This window comes from Patella vulgata, chromosome 2 (assembly GCF_932274485.2).
Source record: "Patella vulgata chromosome 2, xgPatVulg1.2, whole genome shotgun sequence".
In the NCBI taxonomy this organism is placed as follows: domain Eukaryota; kingdom Metazoa; phylum Mollusca; class Gastropoda; family Patellidae; genus Patella; species Patella vulgata.
Window position 1 is genome coordinate 6,494,120 of NC_065880.2, and position 16,252 is coordinate 6,510,371.

General features: G+C 35.1%; 1 protein-coding gene across 5 annotated transcripts in view; it reads right to left on the reverse strand.

Annotated features, from left to right (window-relative positions):
• The window catches only part of LOC126810258 (uncharacterized), a 31,263-nt gene extending 15,040 nt beyond the window's left edge, over positions 1-16,223 (reverse strand). The window contains exons 1-5 of one of the 5 annotated variants that reach the window (XM_050535281.2): positions 16,066-16,223; positions 9,481-9,981; positions 7,911-8,254; positions 2,748-2,972; positions 1,175-1,665 (exon numbers count right to left, since the gene is read on the reverse strand). In XM_050535281.2, the coding sequence (XP_050391238.1) occupies positions 2,898-2,972; positions 7,911-8,254; positions 9,481-9,976 (915 nt within the window). In that variant the 5' untranslated portion in view covers positions 9,977-9,981; positions 16,066-16,223 and the 3' untranslated portion in view covers positions 1,175-1,665; positions 2,748-2,897. Of the gene's footprint in view, positions 1-1,174; positions 1,666-2,747; positions 2,973-7,910; positions 8,255-9,480; positions 9,982-16,028 lie in introns of those variants that run through there. The other 4 variants (XM_050535280.2, XM_050535276.2, XM_050535277.2 and 1 more) reach the window with 4 other exon arrangements.
• Positions 16,224-16,252: the final 29 nt, after the last annotated feature.

The window sequence follows — 16,252 nt, forward strand, 5'->3', positions numbered from 1 at the left end:
ATTTGATTATGAAATCTCAATTCGAAGTAACAGGTTTGAAAGGTCATTTTTATTTCTAAATAATCAAAAACATTTTTCAGGTCGATTGTCTGTGATGTAATAAAGCAACAAGTTGAGAATAAGAATTTAAAATATGCTTCCTGTCGTCAAGTTTCTGCGTACCTTTCAGTTCTAAGTCTACATTTTGAAATTTGAAACCAAAAATTGTCAAAGCAACGTTATTGGCATTCTGATTAAAACACAGATCCTATTTCGTTTCAGTTTTTATAGTTTAAAATTTCGTTTCACTTGTCTTTACAATACTAGGATCTGGAAGAGTTGTTATCATTGACGTGTTCTGGATGATGCAAGGGTTTAGGCAATGTTACAGCGAGCTTTTGGTGTGTGGTGCACTGAACTGTGGGCAATCTACAAGAAAAATCAATGCTAATTGGTTAATCAAATGTCTGACGTCATAAGGTCAAAAGCCGATCGTATGACCTCTGACGCGACCTATCACTACAACCGGCCAGATCTTCATGTAGTGTAGGCCATCGAAAGTATAAAAAAAATGAAACGAAATAAAGATCTGTATTTTAAACAGATTGTGTGAGTGGCTATCTATTTATCAAGATCCTCATCAAATTACACTAGGGACCGGGTATCATTCAGATTTGATGAAAAAAGGAAAGAAACTGAGCTTACCATCTATAATCTAATACACATATTCAGTTAATAGATTGCCATCAAAAAACGCCCAGTTTGTGCTACCGTTTAGTTTAAGAAACACCATTTAGTTTTGACATCGGTCATCTACTTTATGACCATTTAGTTTAGTTTTGATATTGGTCATCCAGTTTATGACCATTTAGTTTCATAAACTAGACAACCGATGTCAAACTAAACAGTAGCACAAACTGGGCGGTTATTGATGAATCTTCATGGTATTTAACACTTTCTGCATGGCAATCTATTAACTGAATATGTGTATTAGATTATAGATGGTAAGCTCAGTTTCTTTCCTTTTTTCATCAAATCTGAATGATACCCGGTCCCTAGTGTTAATTAAACTTAAAGATACTTTCCCACAAAAGTATTTATCGGATGGTTATTTCCAATAAAAGTATGGCAATTTTGGTATATATATAGTAGAAACACTCATGGAGCGCATACAGGATAAAAATGTAAGGGTTTTCCTAACCGGCAACCTAAAGATTAGGGATGTCTGCTCTAGTGACATCAAAGGTTGCACGCGAAGATTGTCCAATCTGATTAGAATATAGATCTATATTTCCTTTCTTTTTTTTATACTTTCGATGGCCTACAAAACATGGAGATCTGACTGGTTATAGTGGAAGGTCGCGTCAGAGGTCATACGAGCGGCTTTTGACACTATGACGTCAGACATTTGATTAACCAATCAGCGTTTATGTTTCTAGTGGGTTACCTACAGTTCCGTGCAATTCACACCAAAAACTTGCCATAACAGACCGTTTCATTGACTAATCCTTCACATCATCCAGAATGTGGGTTATATAACAATTTTTCCAGATCCTAGTGTAGTAAAGACAAGTAAAACGAATTTTTGAACTGTAAAAAATGAAACGAAATAGGATCTGTGTTTTCATCAGATTGATGATTGTCTGATCTGTCGGCATTAAGTGAGCACTTGATGTATATGTTGAGCTGAAAAGTACAACAGTTTCTGACATAAAAAAACACGGAAAAAAATGTGGGCAGTGGATAATCCAAGAAATTAAAGGTCACCGGAAAAGCATCAATTATTTTTTTTAAATAATGCAAGTAATTATGTCAACATATCCTTTCCATAAGTATAACATGATCCCAAATGTCAATATTACCTGCAAAAGGTAAATTTCAACATTAGTAATTTCCGCCGTTCTCCGTGGGTAGTCGTAACTTTCCGTCAATAAGCAAGCTGTGACATCATTTTAGTCCTTCTGCACATAGAAATAAAGACTAGAATATGAGCAGAAGGACTAAAATGACGCCACAGACTGATTATTTACGGAAAGTTACGACTACCCACGGAGAATGGCTTCAATTACTAATTTTGAAATTAACTTGTTGCAGGTAATATTGACATAATTCGGGTTCTTGTTATACTTATGGAAAGGATATGTTTACATAATTACTTGCATTATTTAGAAATATTATGAACCTTTTCCGATGACCTTTAATTGGGCTTTGATATTTATCATAAATGGACAAAGATTAAAGACAACATGGTCTTGTATATGCAATAAATCAATTCTCCTCTGGCTTCGCACCCGTTGCTAGGTAGCGTGTCAGTAAAGTCATGTGACACAAACATGACCCCTTTTTAATAGATTCTTTATAGCAGTGGTATTCCCTCACAAATACAATGTTTTGAGAAGGATTTCAAGCAAAATTTTGACAGATTAATTAGTTTGAATATGTTTTTAAGTTCATCTATATCATCAAATCGCTCAGTTTATACGCGGGAAGGTATCTTTAAATTGTTGTAATTTTCGTTGTTATCATTGTAGAAAATTTCTTAAACAAACTACATTAACTACTGTCAAACGTCAGTACATGTATTCGCATGTGTATAAGCTTATAAATCAATAATGATCCTTTAAGTTGAAAAAAAAAAAATGTGATATATATAAAAAAAATTAAAAAAAAAAAAGAGATAAAAATTGTTTTCTGTTTAGCTTTTAAATATACTATTACTGATTTATATCTTTTCTTAGCTTAAAAAAAATGAATAAATGTTTGAATACCTGAACCAGACCTTCACCTATCAGCTTAGCTATCAGAATATGTCCGCCTTTCGTTACCAATTAACGTATATTAATTCGCTACAGTGGTTTAACCGATTCATCGTCTTTACTCTTTCGACTGATTTTGAACCCAATTTTACCCATATAATGTCAACTGACAACATCACCCATGTTTACAAATAAACACAGTGAAAAAAATATGGGAAAATTAGCAACCAGAATTACCTGAAAATTGTACAAAGTATAAAAACAAGGCAAAAAAAAAACATAAAAAAAAACTATTAATAAAAGCTGTTGAACATGCAGTGAGTTAATAATTAACATCAACATGTATATAAATATAAGATACTACACATCAGAGCCTCCATTTCAAACACTTCTGCCACTTGGGTTTCCATGGTAATGACCTTCACCTTCCCATTATTATGCACAATAACCTCTTAGTTTTATCTTTAGGAGCAGAAAAGTAGGACGTTAAACTCCATTTCATTTCATTTCTTAGTTTTATCTGCACCAACTGGGCTAATGAAGACAGCCATATATCATACAGTGTCGGCCTATACAGGAGCATGGTTTTCCGTGTCATCTGAACGACTAGGCGCCCTCTGTAACGCACCACTGACAAGAGGACACCAGGTCCCCGTCTTCATTAGCCCAGTTTAGGAGCAGAACAGTAGGACGTTAAACCCCATTTCATTTCATTTCATTTTCGTCCGAATCCAAAATTTACCACTGACAATAGGGGAAACCACACCGAATAATATCCAAGGTTATTTTCTCTGCCAACCTCAGAAATGAACCTGGGACTCTCTAAGCCACCGTAGACTTCCACCCTGTGATATAGTCCCTCTGATGACACAATATGGCTAAAGGAGGAAAACAGAGAGGGTTTAATCTTGACTCCACTTGACACAAACTGGTTCAATTCTATTTCAATAATTTGCTTTGACATAGGCTTCTGTACTAGTGGAAGGAAACTCAATGAGTTTAGACAGGAGACCCTACTCCTTGTCACGTACAAGGGGAATCAAAGCCACGCCACGTGACTCGATGACAGACATAATGATTTCATGCGCACAAGACCACCCTGTCCACCTAAATGAGTGAATCAAAATCATGACCAATCATTGAGAGAGAGAAACCGGGTTTAACGTCCACTCAACACAAACTAGGTCATTTTGGAACTAACATATGGTTCAATTTTATTTTAATAATTCACTTGCGCATAGGGGTCTTTCGCAGTGGGAAGACCTGAGAAAACACTGGCGACCCTACTCCTTGTCACATACAACCGGGGAATCGAAACCCTGTCAGTTGACTCAATGACAGACCTTACGATATAAAGCACACGCTCTAACCATTCGGCCATTCAGCTCCACCTGAACGATCATTAAACTAGTGAATGGATCATAAAGTGTTGGCATTAGATTATGGTGGCAAACTAATGTGATGTTGCTTTCACTGTTCGTTTTGTGGACTCTACAACATCACAGCTGGAAATCTGGATGCTCATGTTCAAAATAAAATGAAATGGGGTTTAACGTCCTACTGTTTTGCTCCAAACTGGGCTCATGAAGACAGGCATACACCATACAGAGTGCTATGAGGGAAATTTTGCCCGGACAGCATCACGTACTATGGCCTACTCTTATATCGAATTCCAACAGTCAAGGGATCTTTTACGTGCATGCCAATGTGTACACGGGACCTTAGTTTTTCGTCTCATCCGAATGACTAGACAGCTGTCCTTGTCAGGCCCTCCGTCCTCCATCACTGACAATGGGGAACCACGTCGGAAAATCTGGATGAACTTTCTCGGCCAAAGCGAGCCAGTGTCTTACCCATATAGCCACCATGACACCCTTGTAAAAAAGACCACGTAGCTGTTTGAAATGAGAGCTCTGGAACATATACACATGTGTCTATAATATAACCAACCTATGGATAATAACATATATTCCTGAAGCATTCACAATGGGGTTTAACAGCCATTTGACACAAACTAGGTCATTTCTGGACTAACTTATGGGTCAATTTTATTTCAATGATTCCCTTGTGCATAGGAATCTTTAACAGTGGGAGGAAACATGGAAGACCAATGTGAGATTTGGCAGGTAACCTTGTATAGTATATACATGTAAAAGCTGGGATTCAAATCCAACCATGCCACTTGACACAATGGCAAAACTTAAGATCTAAAATGGACGAATTTGACCTTTCGGCCACCCTACACCACTCTTACTTCATATTAATTCAAGTTGATGTATGAACTTTCAAAAAAACAACCCAAAAAGCATGTTTCTTCAACTCAATTATCCATAGATTGATTCTTCTTATATGAAAGTTATCAATCTGATTAAAACACAGATCCTATTTCGTTTCGGTTTTTATAGTTCAAAATTTCGTTTTACTTGTCTTTACTTCACTAGGATCTGGAAGCGTTGTTATCATTAATGTGCTCTGGATGATGTGAGGGATTAGCCAATGAAACAGTCTGTTACAGCAAGCTTTTGGCATGTGGTGCACGGAACTGTGAATAATCCACTAGAAACATCAAGGCTGATTGGTTGATCAAATGGCTGACGTCAGAGGGTCAAAAGTCACTTGTATGACCTCAGATGCGACCTATCACTACAACAAGTCATATCTTCATGTAGTGTAGGCCATCAAAAGTATAAAACAAGAGTTTTCAAAGTGATCAAGGGCCATAACTCTGGCAGTAATTATCGGAAATCGATGAAAATCAAAAGGATTCTTCATCTCATGACCTTAAACACTGTGTATAAATTTAAAGTCAATCGGATATTAACTTTAGCCTCTAGAGCGTCCACAAGATTTTTTAAAGTGATCAAGGGCCATAACTCTGGCAGTAATTATCGAAAATCGCTGAAAATCAATAGGCTTCTTCGTCTTATGACCTTAAACACGGGGCGACAATGAAACATGGATTTGTATTTTAATCAGATTGGGAAGTTATAAAACAGAGAAGCTTGGTCACCTTTCACCAAATGTTAAATAACAAGAGTGTATTAATAAAGATACATATCTAAATCTACGTTGCGTTTTCTCTGACAGACAAAAACATTAAGTACGGTACTATAAGACAGACGGCACTCCCTTGAACAATAAAAAAGGGGTCATGCTTGGGTCGGTGAAGAATAGTTTGATTACATATATATATATATATATATGAACATATGAACAATCAGAAGTAAAAGCGGTGGTGATTACTGATGGGAAACGCGGGAAGAGGATGATCAAAGGCGATATACAAGTAGACAAATATATTAAAATTAACGTTTCAAAATCCCCATTGATTTTAAACTACAAGAACAGTGTGGGAAATTAAGCTTGAAGACAAAGACCTAAACCAATTCTGTTCTAACATAGACCTACTTTTTGCGTCAGCCCTATAGAGACATAAATAAATGAAATGAAATGGAATTTAACGTACTACTGTTCTGCTCCGACTGGGCTAATGAAGACGGGCATACGCCATACAGTGTGCTATAAGGGAAATTTTGCCCGGACAGTGGCATTATGTCCTACATTTATATCGAATTCCAAATGTAAAGGGATCTTTTAAGTGCATGCCAGTGTATACACGGGACCTTCCATCTGAGCGACTTGACAGCTGTTCTTGTCATGCCCACCGTCCTGCACCAATGACAAAGCGAAACCACGTCGGAAAATCCTGATGAACTGTCTTGGTCAATGCATAGAGCGAACACGAGACCTCCAGGATAGCGAGCCAGCTTCCTACCCACTTAGCCACCGTGGCTCCCTATTCAAATAAATCTGTTATCAGTAATATACAATCCATCACTGCTTTGATTTCAGGTAAAACTGTGCTGTACAAATACAGGAATATAGTGTTGGTGTATTTTTACTTTGGTATTCCATGATTATGATAAATTACTAACAATGAAATAGAGAGAGAGAGAAATGGGGTTTAACGTCCACTCGACACAAACTAGGTCATTTCGGGACTAACATATGGTTCAATTTTATTTCCATAATTCGCTTGCACGTAGGGGTTTTTAGCTGTGGGAGGAAACCAGAGGACACGGAGAAAACCCACAAGGTTGGACAGGCAACCCTACTCCTTGTCACGTACAACCGGGGATTCGAAACCACACCAGTTGACTCAATGTCAGGCCTTATGATATAGCAGACACGTGCTAATCATTCGGCCATCCAACTCCCCCAATGAAATAACAATTGGGTCTAGTTGGATCAGGGGTCTCCTTTCAGTTACTTTCACCGGTCATGACTGGCAGGGTGTGAAACTGACCAATTACTGATTTCAATTTACAGGCTATAAAATTAGAATTTCAAAGAATTTAACTTTAAAACACAATAAATAAAGTTGGATTTATTCCTTTCATGTAAAATTCATAAAATAATTGGGACAAAATTTTTTTTTTGCCAATTTGAAGTAAAAAAAAAATAAGTGATAAATTAACGGACTGGCAAAATAAGTAAAAGCCCTGCCTTACACAGTTTTACACAATATGGTCTATGGGTCTAGCATTAATTTCACACACTGATAATAAAACGGACAAAGGTATCAAAGACTGAAGATACAATGCAACAAACTGTTGCAACAGATGTAACACATGACCTCTTAAGTAAAAGTAGACAAGTCCTTAATACATGAACTCTAAAGTAAAAGTAGACAAGTCCTTATTTGATAAACTCTAAAATAAAAGTAGTCCCTGTCCTTAAAATCATGATACACAAATCACTATGTGGCATGCATAAAATGTCATCTGTATGAAAATTAAATTCTTGTTGTTCATTGGCTACTGTTTTAAGATTTCATTTTAGTAGGGCGTACGAAACAAAATCATGTCCGACTCAAACATGCCTAATGTTCTATAAGATTCAACAATTGTGGTATTTACCAGGATGGATTACGAGATCTATAATGACCAGCGATTTGTTCATCATAATATTTCAGACAAGACTAATAATATACAAACCTAGTCACAGCAGATGTAGCGGAGCAGCAGACTACTAAAGACTAACTGGGTAAGCAATAGTCCCAACTAGAAATAAACAAGCAGACTTTCGGACTAGAACATAAACAATGTAATTCTTAACTTTTTCCTTTAAAAATGACCTTTTGACCTTTTGTATCACATGTCATATGACCCTCACCTTTTGTATATTGTGCATTTCTTCCATACGAGTGATTTCATCACGAAGCTGCTGCCACCTTCTGGCCATTTCTTCCTGCTCTTTTTTAACGTCTTCATCAAACTTATTTTTATCTTTTAATAAAGTTTGTTGTAAATCGGCCAGTTCTTTTTGTTTTTGTTCAATTTCTGCTGATTTTTTAACGATGTCTTCTCTGAGTTCCCGTAAAGAATCTCGTTCGCGACAAACTTCCTGATGAATTGTGTTGATTTCGTTAATTCTTTCACTGAAATACATCTCCAGGGATTCAGAGACACTCTGATAGTCGTTCTTTAATGAACTTTTGATATTTTCTAAAATGGTATCTGAAAATTGGAAAACAATTTCTGATTTAACATGCATTATGTAAGAGCTAAATCTGCCTATTTCAGGTCTTTCTTTAGGCCTGAAATGTTATCTAAATTGTTAATTAGACATTAATTAACTGATCAAGGCCATAATCAACTCTTTGTTAGTTATGATGATTGGGGCTAGCCGACAACTTAATTGTTAATATCTTGGTTCAAAGTGACGCAATTTGGCTGAAATTTTCAGCATTTTCATTATCTATTTCTTTAAATATTATTGTGAGAATTGTCAGCTCTTTATCTAATCTTACCTAAAGCCACTTTAAAGGATATGCCCTATATATATTTTTGGTTAGATAAGCTGTCCCATATATTTTATGTTTAAAAAGCCACGTCAGAGATTCAAAAGGGGTATTTCTGCATTAATGATACCGTCTTATTTAAGTGACTCCTGAGTGTATGCAACCTGATTAAAACACAGATCCTAATTCGTCTCAATTTTTACAGTTCAAAATTTCGTTTTACTTGTCTTTACTATACTAGGATCTGAAAGTGTTAGTATATAATCCGCGTTCTGAATGATGTGAGGGATTAGCCAATAAAATGTTCTGTTGCAGAGAGTTCTTGACATGCGATGCACGGAACTGTGGGTATTCCACTAGGAATATCAACGCTGACCTCCCACAACAACTGGTCAGATCTTCATGTACATGTAGTAGAAGCCATCGAAAGTATAAAAAAAACGAAACAAGATATAGATCTGTATTTTAATCAGATTGGAGTATGAGAAGCAGAATGTTAATTTTATATGGCCTTAGAATGCTCCCAACCAGTCCTTGTGAGTCAAAAAAACTCACCTCAATCAACAAATTGAAAAAATCGCTCCCCTAAAAAAAGCTCTCCCAGTATCGATAAGAAGAGTGATTTAGAAATTAAGGCAAGTGATCTGATATTAAGGAGAGTGATTAGTTGTGTGTATGGGAAATGGTTCTGAAGATCAATAACTGCATGTTAGGGGGTCATTCCTGGTTTCATAAAGGAGAGTGATTAGTTGTGTGTATGGGAAATAGTTCTGAAGATCAATAACTGCATGTAATGGGGTCATTCCTGGTTTCATAAATGATTATAAACCCTCAATGACTTTGTAAAGGAGTGTGATTTTCAATTTTAAGGGGAGTGAAAAAACCTCACCTCTAGAGAGATCACTCGCCTTAAAAAACAACGACTGTCCCAACCAAACCTACCTAATTTTGCATTGATGTTTACGTTTCCATGGTTATCGTTGCTACCAGATGGGGCTTCCTCTCGCTGCTCTCCACCATCACAAAGATGAACGCCAGATTCGTTAGAGTTCTGGAGAACATCTCCACAAATAAAACAAAGTTCCTGCTCTTCCTCGTTGTCCGTTAAGGGACGCCTCCTTCCAACGATCATATTTCTACGTCGTCCACGACTGTTTGGACGAACTACTTGAATAGTTAAATTATTATAGAATGGGGTGTTCCAAGTTATATTCACTCGAAAATTAACGGGAATATTTCTCGGGCAGACGGGTGGCCCGTTAAATACTGGTGCTCTAAACCACTGATTAGCCTGCACTGGTTGTCCTGGAAATGGAGTTCCCAATGGAAATTGTTGATTTAATCGTCGGTCGTAAAATAAAGGTCCGTTTTGTGACCAATGGGGTCTACCTTGATGATAAACAAAAACTTGACGTATTCCACTAGGAGGTATATTCATACTGTCTGAAACGAGAGGATAAAATATTGAGGGTTAGCTTTTACATGAGAAAGGTGTAGTAAAAAAATAATCACGACCTAACCCTAACCAAGAGTTATTTCCCTTACATATCAATTGCAAAAACTGACAAATTCTGTAATCTTATTTTATTAAGTGGATGGTGTCCTTTAAATTAGTTACAAACCCGCTTTTACAATAATCAGAGAAAATATCAGCCTTGTTTACTCAGAAGAAAAAAAAATTTCAATTTACACCGCAATTTAAATTCAAGATTTTCAAAGGAATGTGAACTCGATCCTTTTGAAATTTGCAAACAGAATCACTCTTACCTAAATCAATTTCATTTTTGAAAATTCCATGATTTAAACTAAAATAATTTGTTTCCGATCGCTCTCTCAAAATTCTTATTCAATAATTTATAAAAACAGATTGACATGCTATTAATCATTTGATAAAAAATATATAAAAATTTCACGAATATAAATGGTTGCTGATTGATGTGCTATTCAACACTGGCTAATGAATGAATTGTGACAAAATGGTTCGTACAGATTTTTCAAGGCCTTTTTAAGGCCCCTTTTCTTGGTATGCTTTTCTCACTATAATTAAGATTAATTAAAAAATTATCCGTTTACATGTGACAGTACATTTGAAAGAAATGACCCTAATCTGCTGTCAAATTTCATTTCCTACGGACCCATTAAATCCCTTCACATTTATTAAACTGAATAATAACCGAGGACCTTTAATGAAAATTGAAGGTTGTAGATCATTCTAAAGGCCCTGGACATTTTGATGGCATATTAAAGTATCTGTGCGAACCATATAAAAAACTAATAACATAACGTCACTGAGGAGTCAAAAAGTTGTATCCAAGTTTTACCAAATTGTCCATGAGGAATAAAAAAAGTACCGACTTCCCCCATAATGTGTCGACTCCCCAAAACGTGTTGACTCCTCACCAACGATAGTCAATATTACGTTATACTATGTGTCAATCATGTTACAAAAATAGCTTTATAAATACTTGTATTAATAGCCACTCCCAGATCTAACTTGACCAATCAATGAGATTTATCCATGATCAATTGATTTCTACATAAAGATCTCGTGACATGAATTCAATATTTCACAAATTCATCTCAAAAGTTGTTGTTGCCAAGATAGTTGTTCTTATTTTATTTAAAAGATTTTTTTTGTTAGACAACAGGAATTTGTAAAATTTTGATTTAAACTTTAAACATACATTATTCAAGAGTTAAATCTGCCTATTGCAGGTCTTTCTTTAGACCTGAATTGTTATCTAAATTATTAATTAGACATTAATTAACTTATTCAGACCATAATCAACTCTCGATGGCACCGCTAGCCTGTGATGTTTATTGGATTATGTTCCAATTTGCTCTTCCACTTCCATTCATAATTAAATCAAAAAATGGATAATCAAGACTATGTTTTTTTATCGGATCAACTTTAGTAATGATGATTGAGGCTAGCCCCAATATTCAATCGCTAAAATATTGGTTCATAGTGGATCAATTTGACTGAAATTTTCAGCAAATTCCCTTTACATTATCTAGTTTTTATCTATCATAGTGAGGCCTGCCAGCTCTTTATCTAATCTCCTATAATGTATCATTAAGTTTTGGTCATCTTTAGTACACATTTTGGTATTGATATTTCTAATTTGGTCCTATGACATCATCTTCAGCAGACATTTTGATATTGATAATTGTTGATATTTGGCAATAAAAATTCATGGTCTGATATTTCAATTCTCAAGCACCTCAAATGAATCAATGATTGATATTTATCAAAAGATTCAAATAACATCAAAGACTACAATAATTAAATATACCATATATGCATCCCTTCTTATTTCAGACCAAAATGAAAGTAGACCCAATTTTTTTTTATTCAAAATCCAAAGAACATAATTACATCTATTAATTTTCTCAAATTGCTAATAGAAATTGGGTTGCTTTTTGGAAAATTTGACGCAAATTGTATGACTTTTGTTAATTTTCATGAGTTACCTCAGGCCAGTGTCGTGGGGTGTTGTTTACATTTCTGACCTGTAGGCCTACATGTCTGCCAAAAATAAATTCTATCAAAGATATCTCAAAATTGATAAAAACCAAAAGTAACATTTCTGAAATTGAACCTTTTACTGGTGAATAACTCTCATGTTCATCAAATTGCACTATTCAGATTTGCTGCAAGTCACAAATTTCAGCATGCCAAGCACCAATACTACATTTACCTCTTAGGATTTCTTACAAGTTGGTTAGCAATATGGACCTTGATTTAGTGTTTTAAAAGACTTTTAATCATGGACGCTGTTTCGTCCGTGCAAGTTGACAAAAGTCTGACCAGGAATATGCCTAATCGGACACCAAGATATCTGGGAATGGCAGTAATTGGTTTCATTAATGAATATAACTGGGAATGGCAGTAATTGGTTTTATTAATGAATATATCTGGGAATGGCAGTAATTGGTTTTATTAATGAATATATCTTGGAATGGCAATAATTGGTTTTATTAATGAATATATCTGGGAATGGCAGTAATTGGTTTTATTAATGAATATATCTTGGAATGGCAGTAATTGGTTTTATTAATGAATATATCTGGGAATGGCAATAATTGGTAAGTTTGAATAAGTGACCCGTGAATGAGTTCAAACACAAAGAAAAAATAAAAAGTCTCCACACTCAACACCTCTATATAGATCTATAAATAGAACATGATGAAACAGTATTACAATATTAATTTTACAATTAAAAATAAAATACAATTAATTACCTCTGACCATTAAAATCTTGAAATTTATAAAGTTTACAAAGAAGCTTATTTAACCTTGATTCTCAGTCGACCAGATTATACCCCCTACAACTTCACTCACGAACATGCAGCTTTTTTTTTCTGTTCTGATTTGAAAGACAATTTCAAGATTAAAAGCAGGTTCTGGTTTTATCTCTTAAAAAATATTGGATTTTTTTTTTTTTCTTCCATGAGTAAACCGAAAAAGCTGGAATTGTGATCTTTGGTGGAATTATGGTGTAAAAGAAACACCTGGGTCACCTTATTGAACAAACGTTTCAACTAGGTACTGAAAATTAAATACAGCCTGAAATAAGCACCAGACCACAACCAGTCTTCGTTAGTAAATTAAATGATAGCATACTGTCAACAGAATTGGAAAACGCTGATGTCAATGCAAAATTGCTTGACAAAGAGATAGAGAAATGGGGTTAAATGTCCACTTGACACAAATTAGGTCATTTCAGGACTAACATACAGTATGTTGCAATTTTTTTATTTCAATAATTTGTTTGCATGTACATGTAGGGATCTTTAGCAGTGGGAAGAAACTGGAAGACCCAGAAAAAACACACACAAGGTCGGACAGCTACCCTACTCCTTGTCACGCACAAGCGGTGAATCAAATCCACCCCACCTTGACTTAATAGCAGACCTTATGATTCAGGGTGCACAAGTTAACCATTCCCCCTCCCCCCCCCCCCCACTTGATAAAGACCAGAGAGAGAGAGAAAGAGACAGATGGGCTTTAACATCCACTCGACACAAACTAGGTCATTTTGGGACTAAAATATGGTTCAATTTCAATAATTTGCTTGTGCGTAGGGGTCTTTAGCAGTTGGAGGAAACCGGAGAATCCAAAAAAAACCCAAGAGGTTGAAAAGGCGATCCTACTCCTTGTCAAATACAACCGGGGAATCGAAACCCTGCCATTTTAATCAATGACAGACGTTATGATACAGTGGCACGTACTAACCATTCGACCATCCAACAACCCCTATATCAATAGAATTGTATCCATATTTTAGTGAAGCCGTAGGCAGGATATTTTGGTTTACTGAGAATAACTCTCCCATTACCTCAACTCAAAAAAATTATCTAACGTTAATTACATGCGCAAAAAAAGGGAGAATTAAAGTACCTTTGCTGGATATTAATAATTCTAATAGTAGCCTATAACATGAGGATTCAAAATACTCATTTAACATTTAATTAAACATACATTATTCAAGAGCTAAATCTGCCTATTGTAAGTCTTTCTTTAGGCCTGAAATGTTATATAAATTATAAATTTAACGAAATTTGACTTAAACATACATTATGCAAGAGGTAAATCTGCCTATTGCAGGTCTTTCTTTAGGCCTGAAATGTTATCTAAATTATTAATTAGACATTAATTAACTTATCCAGACCATAATCAACTCTTGATGTCATCGCTAGCCTGCGATGTTTCTTGGATTGGGTTCCGATTTGCTGTTCGACTTCCATTCATAATTTAATCATGAAATGTATAATCAAGACTATGTTTTTTATCGTACCGACTTTAGTAATGATGATCGAGGCTAGGCCGAAAATTCAATTGCTAAAATCTTGGTTTAGGGTGGATGAATTTGACTGAAATTTTCAGCAAATTGGCTTTACATTATCTAGTTTTTAACTATTATAGTGAGAACTGTCAGCTCTTTATCTAATCTCCTATAATGTATCTTTAATTAAATATAGTATTCAGTTGACAATACTGAATACCAGTGAAACTCTAGTTTACAATTAATTAACTTGTTCAAATAAGAAACAACCAAAGTTTTTGTTTTGTTTTTAGTTTTGACATCATCCATTATAAACAGTCAGCACATATTACAATATATAGGTCAAGTCACTCTACTTCTCTCAAGGTTTTTTTTGTAAGTTTATAACACACCCTGACTTCAAAGCAATTTCCTTATTCTTAATGTTTAACTTATCCATTAACACTAACAGTAATTGTTTTAATTTTAAATGTCTCTTAAAACTTTTATATTTAAAAACAATAAGCAGGTACTTGTACATAGACGAAACAGCAACCATATGGACCCAAGCAAAGCTGTCTTTTATTAGAATAAATGTTATAAACATACATTATGTAAGATCTAAATCTGCCTATTGTAGGGTTTTTTTTAGGCCTGAAATGTTATCTAAATTATTAATTAGACATTAATTAACTTATCCAGGCTATAATCAACTCTCGATGTCATCGCTAGCCTCCGAAATATTTACTGGATTGGAATCCGATCTGCTGCTCAACGCTTATTGATGATTAAATCAAAAAATGGATAATCGAGACTATGTATTTATTGTACTGACTTTAGTAGCCTAATGATGGTCGAGGCTAGGCCTAAAATTCAATAGCTAAATTCTCGGTTCAGAGTGGATCAATTTGTTTGAAATTTTCAGCAAATTTCCTTTACATTATCTAGTTTTTAACTGTTATCTAATCTCCCATGTAATGTATTTTTAAAGCAGGCCTACATGTATATGCTTGCAGAGCTACAGTGCAATATGGAGCGATTGTCATTATGGTTAAACATGTAATCAAAGATTATTCATTAATCCAAATGATCTATTTAATCCAGGCAAGGTTTTAAAATGACCTAATCTTTGTTTAGCATTAAACAACCTTTTCTATTGTCTTATTGATTATTTGACAACATATGCTTTCCGATTCAAATTTACAGGTGTGTGCATCTGTCAAATATTGATTGACCTGCTGATAGGCGATCTAAAATTGCTGATCCAAGTGGAAACAGCTGACAGCTGATGGCTTATCAATTTTTTTTCATAAGGTCAACTCTACTGTATCCTAATAAGTTAGTATAATATCAATAAATAGCCACCATATATTTACATTTGTAACCTATATTATCATTGTAAACATATTCTATAAATAGCCCACTGCTTACCTATCAACCCAAATATACAGAAAATCCTCTACGTAACATTCTTGATAAAAATAAACATTGGACAATAATAAACAGGTGATATAGTTAATAAAATTGAAATGAAAACTAAAATAAAACAACATATACAAATTGAGACGAATAAAAAGCTTTGTATTGTGGTAGGTCTAAGAATGAAAACAGCAGGAAAATATACAAGCTACATGTAGCAGACTTCAGTTAGAACTTCTTCATGCGATCTGGGGCTCGCGTTGACCTCGCTCAACCCACAGATGTAAACAATCGCTCATTTACCGTTATTTCGTCAAAAGCGGCGACAAACGTCACTTACGAATAACCCCAAGTTGTTGTTAGTGTCCATAAGCAGACATTTCACCACATCTGGCAAGAATACGTGGCTCCAGATTCCAGAAATTGAAGTGAAAATCTGCGTCTATCAGCTCTCTGTTGACACTTATTTGCAACTGATACGTCACAGAATAATCCCGAACGAGAAAAATGTGCCAAATAATTAATGC